Raw genomic sequence first — 17262 nt, 5'->3', positions numbered from 1 at the left:
AGAGAGCCTAAGAACAGCAGCTAATAGCCATAGCAGTCAGGTGTCTGCAGGGGCCAGTTCCCAGTCCCTGGTGTTGGAGGCTATAACTAGATGCAGAAAGGCTCTATGGAGAGAAGCAGAGGCTGGAAATTGAGGCCAGGTCACTAGCGGAGTGTGATGAAAAATGAGGATCATGAAAAGCAGCAGCAGCTTGAAGTGGATGTGGAAAAACCGAGGAATGAGAGACAACAGAATGGTAAGTAGGGGAGAGACCACGGGATCCCCACCCTGCAGGGGCAATAGATGCTAAATTGTTCGTCCCATTCCAGGAGCAGGGAGCTGCCTACATCATCACCTTTGTGAAGGTTTGTGAGCTGAACCAAATTCCCCATGTTTAGGGGAAAAGTGGCACATTCCATGCAACATGCCCTGCCCCCAAAAGAACATTTGAAAAAGTCAATAGAAGTGTGGCGAAATATCTTGACACTATTCATGCCTTGCCTCCAGCTGTGGTGGCTGAGTGACCTCAGCCCTCGCAACCAGACTGCCAGAGTTTTGTGGCAGCATTATTCCATGCTCAACTAATCTAAGGTGTAACCATCAACGGGTTGTAGCTGGACAGGCAAATAAGGACCTTCAGGGCAGGCTCTATGAGCCATGATAATATCCATTTGTCACCTCAAAGGCCTTTCTTATCTCAATATCCAAAATACTCCACAAATATTAGGACAGTTCTACTGTCACACTGTCAAATTACCAGTATCCCTCAAATTGCCCATTTCACATGGAGTTTTGTAGGATTCTATTAGAATGAATGCACTAATTTCACATTTAATACAAAATAGTATAGAATCACAGAAATTGGCTGTGGAAAACTCTCAATCAAGGCATCTATTCCCCTCCCTACTGCAGGACTGTGGTCTGCTCTGATTTGTCCAGTTATGATTTAAGTACACTTTGGCTTCTGCCATTCCATTGGTCACCAATCAAGAAATAGCCTTGTATAAGGTATCTATCTTCCTCCTTAGTACTTTGCATCCTTGGGTATGATACCTCACTCCACAAGTCTTGCTACTCAAATCTCTCTCTTGTGGTTGTGTTTTGCCATGTAAATCCTGGAATCACTGACCAGGTGGGCCTGCATGGGTGCAGAATGTACTTAGTGCACTTATATAATGGCCCTTTCCAAACTACCACCAGCTGTTGACCTAAATTATGCATGTGGTGTTACTTTACTGACTGTGCTAATTAGTGTACACAGTAACACTGAGTCATAACTAGCTTTTTACAACTGCCCATTATTTTTGAAGAACCATTTGAAAGTTCATGGAGTAAAACATATTAATGGTGCAATGTAGTCAAGAATAGACTTATTTAAAAGTTGCCACTTATGTGAAGAGGGCTAATTGTGGCCATCTTACTCTACAAGTAAGCATAAAACCAGGTTTTACACTTTCCTTAAGTGATCCACAAAGGGACTTAGGTAGTACAATGCTGAGTGTCACAGTGCCTGTTAGGCACCTAGAAAAATCAGAGGAAGAATACTGTTATCCACAAAGCCTGAGTTAGGTACTTAGACTCCCTATACAATGAATGGGGAGATATAGGTGCCTACGAATGCGATCCACAAAAGCCACCATGTTACATGTTAGGACACTCGCCGCCTAACCTCGCCAATAGGAGATGCTGATAGCAGGGGTGTGTGCAAAGCCCCACCCCTCTCTCAGAGACAGGTGTGTAAGTTCAGGCTGCAGGGAAGCCAATATATCTGCGTAGTGAGCTGGGAATGGGACCCAGCTGCCTGGAGCTGCTTCTTGAGGGAATGAGTTAGGTGCCTGCCTCAATCCACACAAAATGGGCTGAGGAAGAGGTGGTAATGCTAGAAACCACCTCATAACTTTCAGCCCAGTGGTTAAAGCACTTGCTTGGGTGGTGGGAGACCCAATTTCAATCTTTCCCCTCCCTCCCCACCAGAAAGGGGAAAAGGATTTGAAAAAGGGTCTTCCACCTCTTAAGAGAGGGCACTAACCACTTAACTATGGCTATTCTGAGGTGGGAAATTCCCTCAGTTTCCTGTTTAAGCTGAGCTGCTCTGCTGAAAGTCTGAGTGGCGCTGGAGGACTGGACGTGGGCTGTCCTACTGGACAATAGTCATTCTTCTTCAAGTGCTTGCTCATGTCGATTCCATTCTAGGTGTGTGTGCACCTCTGTGCATGGTTACTGGAACTTTTTTCCCTTAGCAGTATCCATAGAACCAGCTCTGGTGCCCTCTGGAGCCCTGCACACATGCCATGGTATAAGAGGTGCCGCTGTCCCTGCACCCCCTCAGTTCCTTCCTTCTGCCTCTGACGGTTGCTGGAACTGTGTTGTTTGCTACCGCAAATGCTTCAATTCTTTTCCCTTAAGAAGTCATTAGTTAGTTTTTAATAATGTTATTGTTAGTTAAATACTGTAACTGGTTAGTAAGTTCTAGTCCCATCAGGGACCTTTGCCCCGCAGCGGGGCATGCCCCGGTTTCCGGGTTTCAAGCCCTGCATCTCCTGCAACAAACTCTTCCCACTTAGTGACCCCCATGATAGTTGCTTAAAGTGTCTGGGGGAATCACATAGGAAGGATAAGTGTAAAATTTGTAAGGCATTCAGGCCAAGGACTCAGAAGGAGTAAGAAGGCCTTATTGATGGGAAGCGGTGCTGAGACCAGCCTCAGAGCCAATTCTGCTCCATCTCGGTGCTGAGCACTGCTTTGGTGCAGAGTGCCCCACCGGCATTGGAACCACCACAGCACTGGTTTTCTTTCTCTTCATTGAAGAAGAGGCAGAAGAAACAGCGCTCTGACCGGGGCCGTTCCCCCCCGCATCGAAGAAAACCAGGGATGCAGGGTCAAGTGCAGGGCCCATATTGTACCGGCCGGGTGAGGGGCAGCAGGAGTGGAGATCATCACCCAGGACCATGAGCCTGCTGAGAGAACCACCCCCGACTCCTGGAAGCAGAAAGGGGCCTCTTCAGCTTACAGTCCGTCAACGCTGGAGGCGTTTCAAGCGGCAAGGGACCTGATGGCCTTGCCTTTGTCTCCTATGCCTAAGCCCCTTTCGGTGCTGGGAAAGGAGAAGGCACGGGTTTCTAGGGAAAAGCCTGCAATGGGACCCCCCAATGGCTGCGCACTACTCCCCTGAGCATCAGTGCGTATCCCCTCAGACCAGGTCACTGCGGAGGGAGCCCCTGTCACGACACAGGTCCCCAAGGGCACGTTCCCAATCCCCATCTCCTGGGCGATCTACGGCGGCCAAGCGTCATCGCCAGAGATGGTCTTCGGTATCAGAGCAGTACCAATCTCGGTCTCTGGCACGGAGGAGTTCGTCCATACCTGCACGGTGCAGAACCCAGACATCGGTGCCTGAGCTTTCGCCTAGGAATGATCAGTACTGCCATTGGTCACCAGCACTGGGTCGCTCATCTTCAACGCTCATCATCCTCCCGGCGTAGGTCTTCATCGACCCAGCACCGATCCAGGGAGTGGCACCGCCGGTCGCTGACGTTGTACTCCCTGATGCCGAGACAGCATTCATCACAGCCCCACGGGACTCGGCGGTCAAGACACCGGTCCCCCTCTCCGCAGCACCGCACTGCAACAAGGGAGTCAGCTACCATCCCCCCATGGTTGTTGGGCAGTGAGCACTTTTTCCTTGGGGGAGGACAAGCTCATTACCACCTGCTCTGGGCAGCGCCATCTGCTAAAGGTACAGGAGCAAGGTTCCAGCCCTTCAGTTCCTGGTTGGTTTCAGGGCCAGTGGCTGGCACATTGGCTGTATTGGGATCCCTGGGGGTTTCTGGTGGCCCTAGGACCATGCTCCTACAGGTCATCTGGCAAGCAATCCATGCTGGCAGCTCCAGAGGAGGCTCACAGTTCAGCATTGGAGGAGGATTCCAAGCCCCAAGAAGGGACATCTGCATCAGCTCCCCGGCAACAGGAGGAGTTGCTGCCACCTCCCATGCCAGCACAACTGTCTTCCTGATCCCCAGACAAAGTGGTCGCGACAGGGCCGTTAGTCCCGCTGGATGACTTTCAGGCCCACCAGGAGATCTTTAAGAGGGTGACCTCGAATTTAGGGTTAGAGGCAGAGGAGCTCAAGGAGACCTCAGACAACCTCTTCAATGTGCTGGCAGATGCGGTGCTGGCCCAGGTCACCCTACCAGTGCACAAAGGAGTGCTTAAGGTGAGTTAAGGCCCTGTGGAAGACGCCTTCGTCCCTGCCACCAACTTCAAAAAGGGCAGAAAAGAAGTACGAAGTTCTTGCCAAGGGTTTTGAGTGCTCGTTCACACACCCTCCCCCAGGTTCCCTAGTAGTGGTGGCCACGAATGAGCGAGACAGGTAAGGACAGCCTAGCTCGACTCCCAAAAATAAGGACAATAAGAAATTAAACTTATTTGGGAGAAAGGTTTATTAAATGGCCAGCCTGCAACTTCGTATCGTAAACCAACAAGTGCTGCTGGGCAGGTACAATTATAAACTTTGAGACTCCCTCAAGCACTTTGGGGAGACCCTGCCCCAGGAGCATGCACCGGACTTTGCCCCCATCCTAGAAGCTTGCAGAACAATGGCCAGAGCCCCTCTGCAAGCAGCCTCAGATGTGGCAGACTTGGCAGTAAGATCCACGGACTCTGCTATCTCCATGTGCCGGTGCTCATGGCTACAGTCTACTGGTCTGTCCCAAGAGGTGCAGCAGTCCATATAGGACCTCCCATTCGATGGGAACGCTCTGTTCTTAGACCAGACTAACACCAAGCTCCATGGTCTGAAGGACTTGAAGGCCATCTGCGCTCCTTGGGCCTTTATACACCTCAGGCCTCGAGATGACAGTTCCGTTCTCAGCAACAACAGCCTAGGTATCAGGCCCCAAACTACGGCCCCTACAGAAGAAAAGATAAAGACAGAAGTTTTAGGAGATGCCGACCGACTGTGACTTCTGCATTAGCGACCCAACTGGGCCCTTCTAGGCGCTTGAGTGGTCAGTGCCAGCTCTTTTGAGGGTGCACTTGAGGATGGTGTTCCAGTCTCAAAACAGGATCCTCCTTCCTGGCCATTCCTCAGCCGTCTCGTCCCTTCCTGTCTGAATGGGCCAAAATAATATTGGACTGTTAGGTCCTCGGCATCATTTCAGCGGGATATGTCCTACAGTTTTCTTCCCTCCCTGTCTCTCTTCAGGGACCCCGTCACAAGCAACTCCTCATGCAGGAGGTGGAGAGTCTTCTCAGACTGGGGACTATAGAGGAAGCTCTGACAGACATGAGGGGAAAGGGTTTTACTCCTAGTACTTCCTCATCCCCAAGGCAAAAGGGGGTCTCAGGCCCATTCTAGATCTGCGTTGTGCCAACAGATATCTCAAGAGACTGAAGTTTTTGCATGGTCTCCCTAGCCTCCATCATCCCTTCCTTGGATCCAGGAGACCGGTATGCTGCCCTCGACCTAAAGGATTCCTACTTTCACCAGGATTCTTCCCTGGTCACAGGCGTTTTCTCTGGTTCGTGATGGCTCGTTCTTACTACCAGTTTATGGCTTTACCCTTTGGCCTCTCTTCCGCCCTGAGGATGTTTACAAAGTGCATGACAGTGGTGGCCACACATCTAAAGTATCAGGGCATACAGATTTACCCCTACCTGGATGACTGGCTGATCAATGGCAGGTCCCAGTCTCAGGTCCAGAACAGTTTAGATCTTGTATGTGCCACCTGTCACCCTTTGGGCCTATTGATAAATGAACAAAAATCAATGTTAACACCAGTACAGTGGATAGAGTTTATTGGAACGGTTCTCGACTCCACTCAGGCCAGGGCTTTCCTACCTCAGCCTCATTTCGAAGCCATGTCAAACCTCATTGCATGCCTTTTTGTTTGCCCCCTCACAACAGCCAGGATTTGTCTGCAGCTGCTGGGCCTTATGGTGGCTTGCACGTAGATGGTGAGGTTCACACACCTAAGGCTCAGGCCGTTCTAGATGTGGCTGGCTTCAACATATGCCCTGAGCAGGCACTCTCTGGACTGAGTGGTCATGATACTTCTCCACATCCTGTTCTCACTGGGTTGGCGGCAAAACCCCCATTCAGTAATGCAGGGTATGCCGTTTGAGGAGCTAGCTCCCTCGATCACTTTGGTGTCACACGCTTCAGGCCCATATCAACTCCAACCACAGCACTCAGGAATTTGGTCTCAGGAAGAGTGGAAGATATACATAAACATCAGGGAGCTCAGGGCGATACGCCTGGCTTGGGGGGTGTTTCTTCCCTTCGTCACAGGCAAGGTAGTCTCGGTTCTGATGGACAATACTGCTGCAGTATACTATATCAACAGACAAGAAGGGGCTCGCTCACTGGCCCTTTGCCAGGAGGCAGTGTGAACTTTGCAGTGCGACACAACATTCACCTCCCACCTCCCGGTCCTCAAAAACAACACGGCAGACTGCCTCAGCAGGTCCTTCTTACCCCACCATGAGTGGTCGCTCCACCCAAGGGTGGCCAGTATGATCTTCTGAAGGTAGGGTTCACCATGTGTGGATCTTTTTGCATCCAAGCTGAACAAGAAGTGTTACCAGTTATGCTTGATTTGCGAGCTCGACAAAAGGTTGCTTTCTCCTCTAGTGAACAGGAGCTCTGATGTACACATTCCCACCCATACCATTGATCCACAGTGTCCTGTTAAAGGTCAAGAGGGATGAGGCGGATATTATCCTGATTGCATCGGCGTGGTACCGCCAGCATTGGTTCAACACGCTGCTGGAGTTGTCAGTTGCTCTTCCTCTAGAGTTGCCCTGTTGGCACGATCTCCTCTCCCAGGATCGGGGTTGGCTCCTGCACCCGGATCTGGAGTTTCTACCGTGACGGTGTGGAGACTGCATGGCTCAACCCTGAAGAACAGGCATGTCTGTTACAGGTTCAGCAAATCCTGATGGGCAGCAGAGAATCTTCCACTAGGATATTGTATTTTGCCAAGTGGAAAAGGTTCACCTAGTGGGCAGCGTTCCAAGGAATTTTGCCCCAGCAGACATAGTCAGGCTATTCTGAATTACTTGCTGCACCTTAAGCTTCAAGGCCTAGCTATTGCTTCATTTAAATGTTCACCTGGCAGCCATCTCTGAATTTCACCCTCCGATACGAGGGAAATCAGTTTTTTCCCACTCTATGATAGTTAGGTTCCTGAAAGGTAAAGAGAGGCTTTACCCTCAAGTTCGAGACCCGTTACACCCCCTGGGATCTGAACCTAGTTCTGTCCAGGCTCACAGGGCCTCCCTTTGAGCCCTTAGATACTGTGAAGCAAAAAAGGATTCTTTCCCCAAGAATCAGGCAGCACAAATAATACTGAAGGGGTTTATTCACGGTACTGGGAAGTTTGCCTTAAACAGCTTTACATTCATGTTGTTACAGGAGACTCTTATATATGGTTTTTATCACTTAGAAGAAATGTAAATAGATTCTTTATCTATTTACTTACAAATACAGATACTGTTCCACCCAGAAAGAACAGGGGTGATAAAGACAGATACAGAACATACGTGCAGAGAGACACTAATTACATCAAAGCATCTATGACTACATTTGGGCAGGAGGGGGGGTCTGGGTGGAGAAGGAGGATCTTTTACAGATAGAAAGGTACGTCACAGAGGGGGGTGTAAGGAATGTGCTGTTCTCATTGTGAGGCAGAATCACTGAGTGGGCATCTGGCCTTCCAAGTTATCAGGTATTTATATTTGCCGTTGTCCTTGGGGTCTGATATGGGTGACTGTTAACTACTGTGGGTTTCGGTTTAGCTGAAAACTGCTTCAGACCTAACAATACCTATCCCTTGTTGTTGTTCTCCTGGAAGGTATCCTTCCTAGTAGCAATTACCTCGGCGAGAAAGGTATCTGAAATTAGAGCACTTACCTCAGGGCCATCAAACATGATCTTCTATAAGGACAAGGCCCAGTTGCAGCCTCACCCTGCCTTCTTACCCAAGGTAGTGTCTCAATTTCATAACAACCAACCAGGATATATTTCTTCCAGTGTTCTTTCCAAAACCACCTGGCTCGGAAGAGAAATGGAGGTGGCACACGCTTGATGTTAGGCATGCCTTAGCATTCTACATTGAACGGACTAAATCCTTCTGAAAGACCACACAACTTCTCGTTGCGGTGGCAGATAGAATGATGAAAGGCTTACCTATTTCCTCCCAGCGAATTTCCTCTTGGATAACTTCCTGCATCAAGTTCTGTTACGAGCATGCAAATATTCCTCTGCCAGGAATCATCACAGCCCATTCCACCAGAACTCAAGCTTCTTTGGAGGCCTTTCTGGCACAGGTATCCATGCAGGACAGCTGTAGGGCCGCTACCTGGTCATCGGTGCACACCTTCATGACCCACTACGCCATCGTTCAATAGGCACGGGACGCTGCCAGCTTCGGCAGAGCAGTGCTGTGAACGGCTTACCTGTGAACTCCGGGCCCACCTCCAATATACTGCTTGTGAGTCACCTAGAATGGAATCGACATAAGCAAGCACTAAAAGAAGAAAAGGCAGTTACTTACCTTGTAAGTGTTGTTCGGGATGTGTTGCTCATGTCCATTCCATGACCTGCCCTGTCCCCGCTGTCAGAGTGGACGGCAAGAAGGAACTGAAGGGACACAGGGTCGGCGGCACTTCATATACCGTGGCATGTGCACAGGGTTCCAGAGGGCACAAGAATCTGCCCTATGGATACTGCTAAGGGAAAATAATTCTGGTAACTGTGCACAGAGGCGCGCACACACCCAGAATGAAATGGACATGAGCAACACATCTCGAAGAACAACAGTTACAAGGTAAGTAACCGTCTTTTCTCTCTCTCTCTCTCTCTCTGCACCTCAATGACTGTTTCACTGTGGATATACTTAAACAGTCACTGAGGCAGAGAGAGTGAGCATATGTAGTCCAAGTATCTAGGTAGAAGGTGGGAGATCCCCTTAATTCTTTCTCCTCTGCTGGCAAAGAGGGGAATTGCACCTGGGTTTCCCACATCCCAAGTGCGTGCTCTAACGGTTGGGGTAAAAGTTATAAGGAGTGTGGCTCCTCCTTGATTTTGAATGGGACCTGAGCTGGTAAGCAGCCTTTAAGCATGCCTACCAAATTGGACCACGCTCATGATTTAGTCCACTGAATGCCTATCTTCCCCTTGTTCATAAATTACTCTGGGGCTCAGGCAGGACATGCTCCTGAAACTTTAGCCTCTCATTTCTCCCTACTAACCATGTGTTTGATTTAACTATTGGAAAATATCCCTCTTGCAGAAGGTAGCAGAAGGCATAGATTTACATTCACTGTGGAGTATATTGTCACTGTGTTAGTGAAACCCATTTGCCACCAGTTACTTTCTTGTCATTTGTAATTTCTTTTAATATTTACCCAGGAATTACTCTGAGCCTTACACTTGTGAGTTTACTTCTTTAACCAAGCAGAATGTTAATAACTGGAAAAAGTTCTCCATCATACCCTAGCTTAAGTACTCTAGTCAGGCAACTACTGATACTGAGAGTGGTAGAGAAGGTTTTTGAAAATATCCTGTTGAAAGTTTCATGTTAGGCATATGCAAAATTCCCCAGCTGAAGGTAAGATCCATGGAGGGGATTAGTGCATTGATCAAAGTATATCTCTAAAAACAAAACAAAATACTGGAAGTGTGGAGCACAGCTGCTGAGGCTAGTTCTCTTTGGAGATGTTCTTTGCTCTGAGTCAACACCAAAGTTGTCTCATTTAAGTCAGGTAACATTGCTGCTGTACATTGTAAAATCACTTTCTAAACAGTTACCCTTCTTTAAATAGAAAAATAAATTATAAAGGTCTTTGTTTAGCCAAATCTTTCTTTGCATTTTAGTACAGTCTTGCTATTTTATTCAGACCTGAAGAAGAGCTCTGTGTAGTTCAAAAACTTGTCTATTTCACTAACAGAAGTTGGTCCAATAAAAGATATTACCTCACCCACCTTGTCTTTCTAATATCCTGGGACCACCATGGTTACAATAACACTGCAAACATACTTTAATCAGAGGCAGTTATGTTCTCCATGATTGGTGATTGCGTTCAATTTGCTTAGCCAAGGTACTTGCGGGACAGCATTCCTATCAACAGTCACTATATTACTGTCCTGTAAATCTGCAGTTACACCTAGGAAATAAACTCTGAACAAGGGTTGGTCCAAAAAAAACCCCCCCAAACTAATTGGGAATTTGGGGAAAGTCCAATTTAATTTATTTCTCTCTCATTTCTGTAGTTGAGTTATCCTATAAACACTTGCCAGGCTACTTTTGCCATCTGCTTTACCATTACAGTTAGATCTGTTTAGTCAGCTCTGAGTCTTTCTTAGGGTGATTCTTACCCTTGTTTTCCCTTTAGGCACGATTTGTTGCTGATTACCTGTCCTATTTATCAGCAAAAATGGTCGTTCTATCCAAAACAAATTGAGTATCCCTTGAATGGGTTGCAGCTACATCCAGGAGGAGATTGGTGGGTGTCCCTTTCAGTCCCCTGGGGCGGGAAGCCATGTGAAATGAAAAGCTGCCCTTTAGCCCCCAGTCTAGTGTGGTCAGGGTCTCACCTACTGCATTAGTGTTCTGTTTGCACTATGGGTCATGGCTGCGAGAACCGTAGGCACCCTTTACGGGATTGGCCAGGCAACTGGGGGAGGTCAGCTCTTGTGGGTGGGGGATGTGTGTGCGTATCTACAGAGCACGCGCTGTCTGCACAGCCTCTGGGCCCAGGCTATGTGTGTGTGTGGCCAGGGGAGGACTGGCCCCGCCATGCCTGGTCGGTTCCCCTGCTGCCTGCGGCAGCTTCTTGCTGAAATGATGCTGCCAACCCTCCTTTCGCACCTGCCGCAGGGACAAGGCAAGGCGGAGGCAGGGGGCGGTGACTGCGCATGGATGGTCCCAGCCACAGGCCGCCTCCTTCTGCGCTGAGCTTCAGTCAGCCGGAGCCAGCCGCAGCTGCAGGCCGAGAGCTCGCCTCCCTTCCCCAGCGCCGGGCGGTGAGTGCGGCGCATCTTCTGCGTGCGCCCGAGGCTGCCCGCGGGCTGAAAGGGGTTGGGTGGGGCAGGTGGTGTGTACCTCGGCGCTGCTCCGCTCTGCAGAGGGAAGAAGCGGAGAGGGTTGTTTTGGGGTGGGTTTTAAGATGTGGATTCTAATGGGGCCGGAGAGGAGGAAGGAGGCAGATGTGCTCCTTCTCTAGCCAGTAGCCTGAAAGATTCCATTTTTCTTGCAAGGATCTCTCTCTCTCTCACACACACACAAAAGGAGGAGGATGATTTCTTTCCAAATTTTGTTTAGATGGGATTTCTCTGTCATTATTATCTCAGAGCTCAAGGTCATTTTACTGTGTACACATTATATTGGGGGAAAAAATACCGTAAAGGGAGAATCAGATTAAGTCTCTGGCCTGGAAAAGCAGGGCAAGTGAATAATGCAGGAGTCGCTCATTAGTAACAACATATGGGTGTCCTTTTGCTACGACGCTCCTAAGTGGCTGCTGCTGTGATGGGGAGTGTTGACAATTCACAGTAGGGAAAGTGTTCCCAGGGGAAATGTTGCTTGTAAGCAGCGGTGGTTCTTACAAAGCATTGCTGCACACAAGAATCTTTAGTATAGACTTTCATTAAAATAATCAATATGGATGCATGCTAATAAACCCATTTTTCTGTGACATAAGGACAAACAGGTTTAAAAGGTAGTTTTATAAAGAGAATGACAAGTGGTCATGACTGGATTCTGTGTCCGTCTAATGCAGGCGGAGCGGCCATTTGGTGAAACATATTCAAGTGGCATAAATGAAGCCTGTTTGTTGTAGATGAGGAAAAACGAAGAAACAGACAAAGAGGGAGCATGTGTGATGGGTTGTCAATCCGTGATGGAGATAAAAATGTTGTGTAACCCATTTTTAAAAAAAAATTGGGAGAATTTCATTTCTTAGAACAAGTGCAAGAGTAAACTTTGAAAAGCACAGTGCAAAACTGAGCAATTCTTTGTATTCCCACCATAGCTTTAGTTTATTACATACTTTAAAATACTAAGTTAAAATAGGGCAGAGGAAAGAACCATGCATTATAACGTTACCTTGCTAATTTTTAACCGTTTGGTTTTCCAAAGTGAATCAGTGGGTCCATTTTGTTTTATCATGGCAGAAGGGTAATCTAATAGATGCTATGAATCAATGCTATGCAGAAATTAATTACTGACTCCCACAATCTTCTCTTCCAAAATTTCACCTCCTTGTCTGAACATTTTTTAACTGATAATGGAAGCTGACTAGGTAAGTTCTTTGAGATAGGCATAAAGTATTTTACTCACTTTATCATTTATCATCTGTTTCATGTATTTTATTTTCACAGGTTAGAAATGGCCACCGGAATGACAACTACGTTGCTTTATAACATGCTCTTTTTGCTAGTGTTTGGATTGGCTTTGGCTTCTAGTCACAGTCCAAGGACCCCAGACAGAGTTTCTGAAGCAGATATTCAAAGACTCCTTCATGGGGTTATGGAACAATTGGGCATTGCCAGACCCCGCGTAGAATATCCAGCACACCAGGCTATGAATCTAGTGGGTCCACAGAGCATTGAAGGTAGTTATTTCTTATGTTACATTGTATTATGGGTTTTTTTTCATTCTCTTGCTGCCCTCAGGCTGTTTACAATTGTTTTATGTGTATGCAAATGCTCCCTGTAGACTTGCAAAAATCATGTACTATGCAGTTCTCCAGCCTGGGCCTTTATTGTTCCTTGATTTTAATTCCTAAATCTAGCCTCCGTTTTGTAATTACCCTCTCTTTTGAGGCTAACTGTGGTGCTAATCTATAGAGTGCATTGACAAGAGGAGAATGTGGAGGTTTATGTGCACCTGCTTTGGAGACCAAGTAATATTGTCTTGATGATATCTGACGTACAATGGCTGAAAAAGGGAGTTTCTCACAAAGTCCTGCCCTACTGTGATATGCCTGGCTTGCTGCATGTAACCTCTAAACATACATAGTCCCCTCCATTTACTGATTCTATTTAATCACCTGTCTGTATATTTGTTACTATGTTTTTGTGTGAAGCAAATTCATTCTGTAGGACAAAATTCTGTTGCTTTCTACAGGAGCACTTATGGCCCAAAACAGTTTAAAACTTTCTGTAGTGACACACAAGATAAAAGCAGAAGAGACCCTACACAGATGAACTTTTCCTGTGTCCCTGGGAGTTCTTTGCAGCTCACCCTAGAAAGGTGGGCTGTGGGTGATAAGTGGGTTTCCATCAGTGTGAAGCCAGTGACTCAAAACCCTATGTAGTGGGGAGAAGCAGGTCACATCCACCATTCTCTATATCCTGAGATAATGCCCAAAAACTATTGCATGGATCCCCCTCACTGGTTGGGGCTGAGGATCCTGACCTGCAGCTCCGTGTTTGTCACTGAAGAGCAGAACTTGACCTTTGTTCCTTTTCAAAAGGTTTGGCCTACATTTCTGTTCTGATTTAGGTGAGAAGTTTCATTTGAATCACAATTTTCTTTAATTGTGCAAACCATCTGAAACATCTGGCTCAAGGATTTCTTTTATAATACGCAAGACATTTGAAGGTATTTAAAATACACTAGTATGGTGAAACTTATGAAGATTTGTGCTGTAACATACTAGTTTTTGTTTCACGGTTCATAATTAATGGTCAAAAGTATACGTATTCATAATGTAATGTAGAATTTCCAGTATGAAAAAGACATATTAGTATGTGGTTTGATGAGCCAATGGAAAAATAAAGCCTTGATTGTGGCCCAAAAAAAAAAAAAAGAAAGAAAAGGAAGGGGGGGGGGGGGGAAAGAAGTGCTCTCTCTTAGAGTTAGGTCAAAACCAAGTGTTCTGCCATAGCTTGATGCTATTTTTTGGTCAAAAATGCTGAACACAACTATTTTTTCCATGCTGACTCTCCTTGTCATAGCTATCTAAAGGAATCCCCTAGCCAATCAGATGAAGTATGGTTGAGTGTATAGGGGCTGAGTAGAAGAATACATTTAATTGTGGGCTTTTAACAGCCACTTGTAGATCTCTCATTTGTATCTCTACTAGTGAAGTTTTTATAGGCAACTCGTAGTTTTCCAAACCACTTAAATGATTTGTAATAGGGAAAGGGGGGAAATTGGGTCTATCATTTTTTTCTTCTTCTTTATAATGTATTGAGAGCCCCTGAAAGGGTGTGTAGGTGAGCTGTTTGGTTTTTTTAATGTTGTTTTTTATGAATTTGTTTTTGTTCCCCTACTTGTTTTTTTGCCTTGGGAATTTGAGGAAGAACAAATCTCCTCTTCTTGGACAACCAGAGAACTGGAGAGTCTTAGGCCTTAATTACAGGGATGATGAAATTTTTATCTATCTTTAAAACTGACATTTTCTTTCCCAGCTGTTTGCCACTACCTTTGAATTACACTGGAATTAACAAAAACAAATAGTTTAAAACTCACTGACTAAAAATCCCTTCTCCCAATTGTTCATATTTGATTTCTTGTATACTGGAGATGTTATTCTAGTTCTCTAGTCATCCATAGAGGCTACCTGTGAAAATAGGGTAGACAAGTCTTGCATTTCTAATGTGCATATGAATTTTTTCAAGATTTTCTTTCTTCTTCATACATCAGAAAGAGTAAAATAAAGAAGTCACAAACCCACTTTCTTTCTTTCCCACATCCCATTTAAAATACCTTCTAGATCAGCAAAGCAGTTTGGTCTTGTAGCACAGCTAGTGCAATTTAGTATTTCATATTGACTTTAAAATGCCAAACTGCTATCTTATTTTTAATTTTGGTGAAAGTGGCTAAAATAAATATTACTGATTTTTTTTTTTTTTTTTTTTTTGGTGCAAAAACAACAAATCCCCTTAAGATGAACAATATCCTTCGAATTTAAAATATATGTTTAAAATCGGATATTCATGTCAAACATTTCTTCTGGTAAAGTCTGTTAGATAATTATCAAGCCTGTACTTTGGTGAATGAAGATGGGAGTAACTAGGAATTTTTTTTTTTAAGTTAAGATTCAGAGCTAATTTGACAATATAATAGAATATATAGTTCTGGAATTGAGACGTAAATATCTTTCTTGATTTAAATCATTACATATCTTATTTGTTTTGCTCTGTTAATCTCTAAAGGCCTTGTGTTATTTCTAATAAAAACCACCTAATTAATCAGTTAAAATAGGTTGGGCAAAGAATACAGAAAATGTTGGGCAGGGAGTTCAGTATAGCAGGGACATTATCATGGGCTAGTAGCCAAAACCTCATGATGTCACATGAGCATGACAGGTAGGCCAAGTAATCTACCATCTGTGCAGTCGCTCTCAAATAATCAATGAAATTGTTGTATGCGAATTACATGTAGATTAAGGGTGGTGATAGGTTGCATTAGCTCTGATATCACAGTGGTCTAAGACTCTTGGCATGGCATAGATACATGCCTTGCTGTAGCTGTACACTGCACAGGTGAAAAATTCATAAAATCAAAATGGCTGAAAACTTAAGAATTGGACGGTAATGTAGTATATTTATGACGAGCAGACCACTATCCAGATAAACTCTTTATTATGAACAGGAACTATTTACAGAATGAGAGAAACTTTCTACTCCTCTGGATAGCTGTGGTTGCCCTGACCTGGTCTTCTTTGTTTCTGGTCCCAGCAGGAAGCATGTCACAGGAAACCCCAAAGACTGCATAAAGAGTGTGCAGGAAGTGCGGCATCTCTATACTTCCTGGAGAACTTGTTCTACAGCAAATCTTTCCTTTTTTAGACCCCTTTCTAAATTTCTGATTGAACTAAAACAGTATTATTTTAAACTAGCAAACTATAACAAATATAATAACTAATTTAACAACCCTTCATGTTGCTTTAACACAACCTTAACATGTCTTGATTAGTCTCTTCATGCATTCAGCAACCTTTCTGATCTGCTGTAGTGCAAAACCTCTTTAGGGAAGTCCTTGTCTGTTGCAGACTCTTCAGTCTCCTTGTCAATAACAGGGTCAGTTTGTGAATTGTTTTCAACTTGTAGGTCTTCTCTTACTTCACTTATCTAGGTCAAGTTGTCAGGGGTCTTAAGCAGATGTTTACCATTCCTTCGTAAGATTTTGCTTTCATCTGTGATCATTGAGTTTGAGCGAAGTGACTCTTCTTTGAGTTCTGTAACTTTGACTGGCCAGTGCCCATTTGGACAAATTTTCACTGACTCTTCGTTTTTTAACTGCGAAAGAGGTCTTTCTCCTTTATTGTAATATTTCATCTGTTTGTACTGTCACAGTCTTTTTTTACTATCACGCTCTCCTTACATATCGTTTGTTTTTGTCCCATATCTTTTATTTTGAGTATTTATACATGTGTTGTAGAGGAATGCAGCAGGTGACTTTCCACATTGGTAGCTCTATAATTGAGTAGTGCTAAATATGGATCTTCATTGCATTCATAGCTTTTTTGAGTAAGTTCTTCTCTATACATACTCCACGATCAGCTAATCCATTGGTTTGAGGAATCTGGGACTAAATGTCTCATGATGAAAGTTGTACATTTTAGCAAAGTCCAGGAATTCCCAGTTCTTGTACTGTGGTATATTGTCAGTTATTACTGTTCTTGGCATGCCATGACATGCAAATACAGATTTAATATGCCTGACAGCTGTTGCGGCTGTAGCATCTTCTGGGGAAGATAACTTCTGGGGAAACTGATAACGTAATCCATTATAACCAGGTGATAACGTCTTCCCAAGTGGAACATGTCATTTCTGACATTGTCCCATGGAACTGCAAGTTGTTAATGTGGATCATTGGTTCTTTCTGCTGGGAATCTCTGTACTTCTGACACATTCACCACCTACTCAACATTTCTTCAGTGTCACTATTCATCTGTGGCCAGAATATAACTTCTCTAGTTCTCCTTTTTGATTTGGTCAGTCCCAATTTCTCTTCATGCATTCATTTCAATATTTTCCTGTTCATCACTGTGGGAAACATGATCTGTGTCCCCTTCAAGAGCACTCCTGAGATCACTAAAAGCTTATTTTTATAGTGGGAATGGGCAGATGGGAAATGTTGATTTCCTCTCCTCCCCACCTTTACGTATAGCTTGTATCCCTGTTTGCAGCATTTCATCTTTAGCTTTTTATGTCTTCAGTTCATCCCTTGTGCCTGGAGATACAGCGCGTAATGCTTTTATCATGTTCACCTGTGTGTTTATTGCTTGTTCCAGTTCATCAGGCTGTGTAATGTGAGATGGAGCATA

At 45.1% G+C, this 17262-nt stretch overlaps 1 protein-coding gene across 3 annotated transcripts in view; it reads left to right on the top strand.

Annotated features, from left to right (window-relative positions):
* Positions 1 to 17262, top strand: part of LOC137159574 (neuroendocrine protein 7B2) — a 74460-nt gene that overhangs the window by 20505 nt on the left and 36693 nt on the right. For 2 of the 3 annotated variants that reach the window (XM_067558041.1, XM_067558040.1), the window contains exons 1-2: positions 10737 to 11005; positions 12362 to 12594. In XM_067558041.1, coding sequence (XP_067414142.1) covers positions 12369 to 12594 — 226 coding nt within the window. In that variant the 5' untranslated portion in view covers positions 10737 to 11005; positions 12362 to 12368. Of the gene's footprint in view, positions 1 to 10736; positions 11006 to 12361; positions 12595 to 17262 lie in introns of those variants that run through there. The other variant, XM_067558044.1, reaches the window with a different exon arrangement.

Source organism: Emydura macquarii, unplaced genomic scaffold (genome assembly GCF_026122565.2).
Source record: "Emydura macquarii macquarii isolate MOO-44397 ecotype Brisbane River unplaced genomic scaffold, CSIRO-AGI_Emac_v2 contig_1876, whole genome shotgun sequence".
NCBI classification, from domain to species: domain Eukaryota; kingdom Metazoa; phylum Chordata; order Testudines; family Chelidae; genus Emydura; species Emydura macquarii.
The sequence above is the reverse complement of the archived record's forward strand: the minus strand, read 5'-3'. Positions and strand labels throughout refer to the sequence as shown.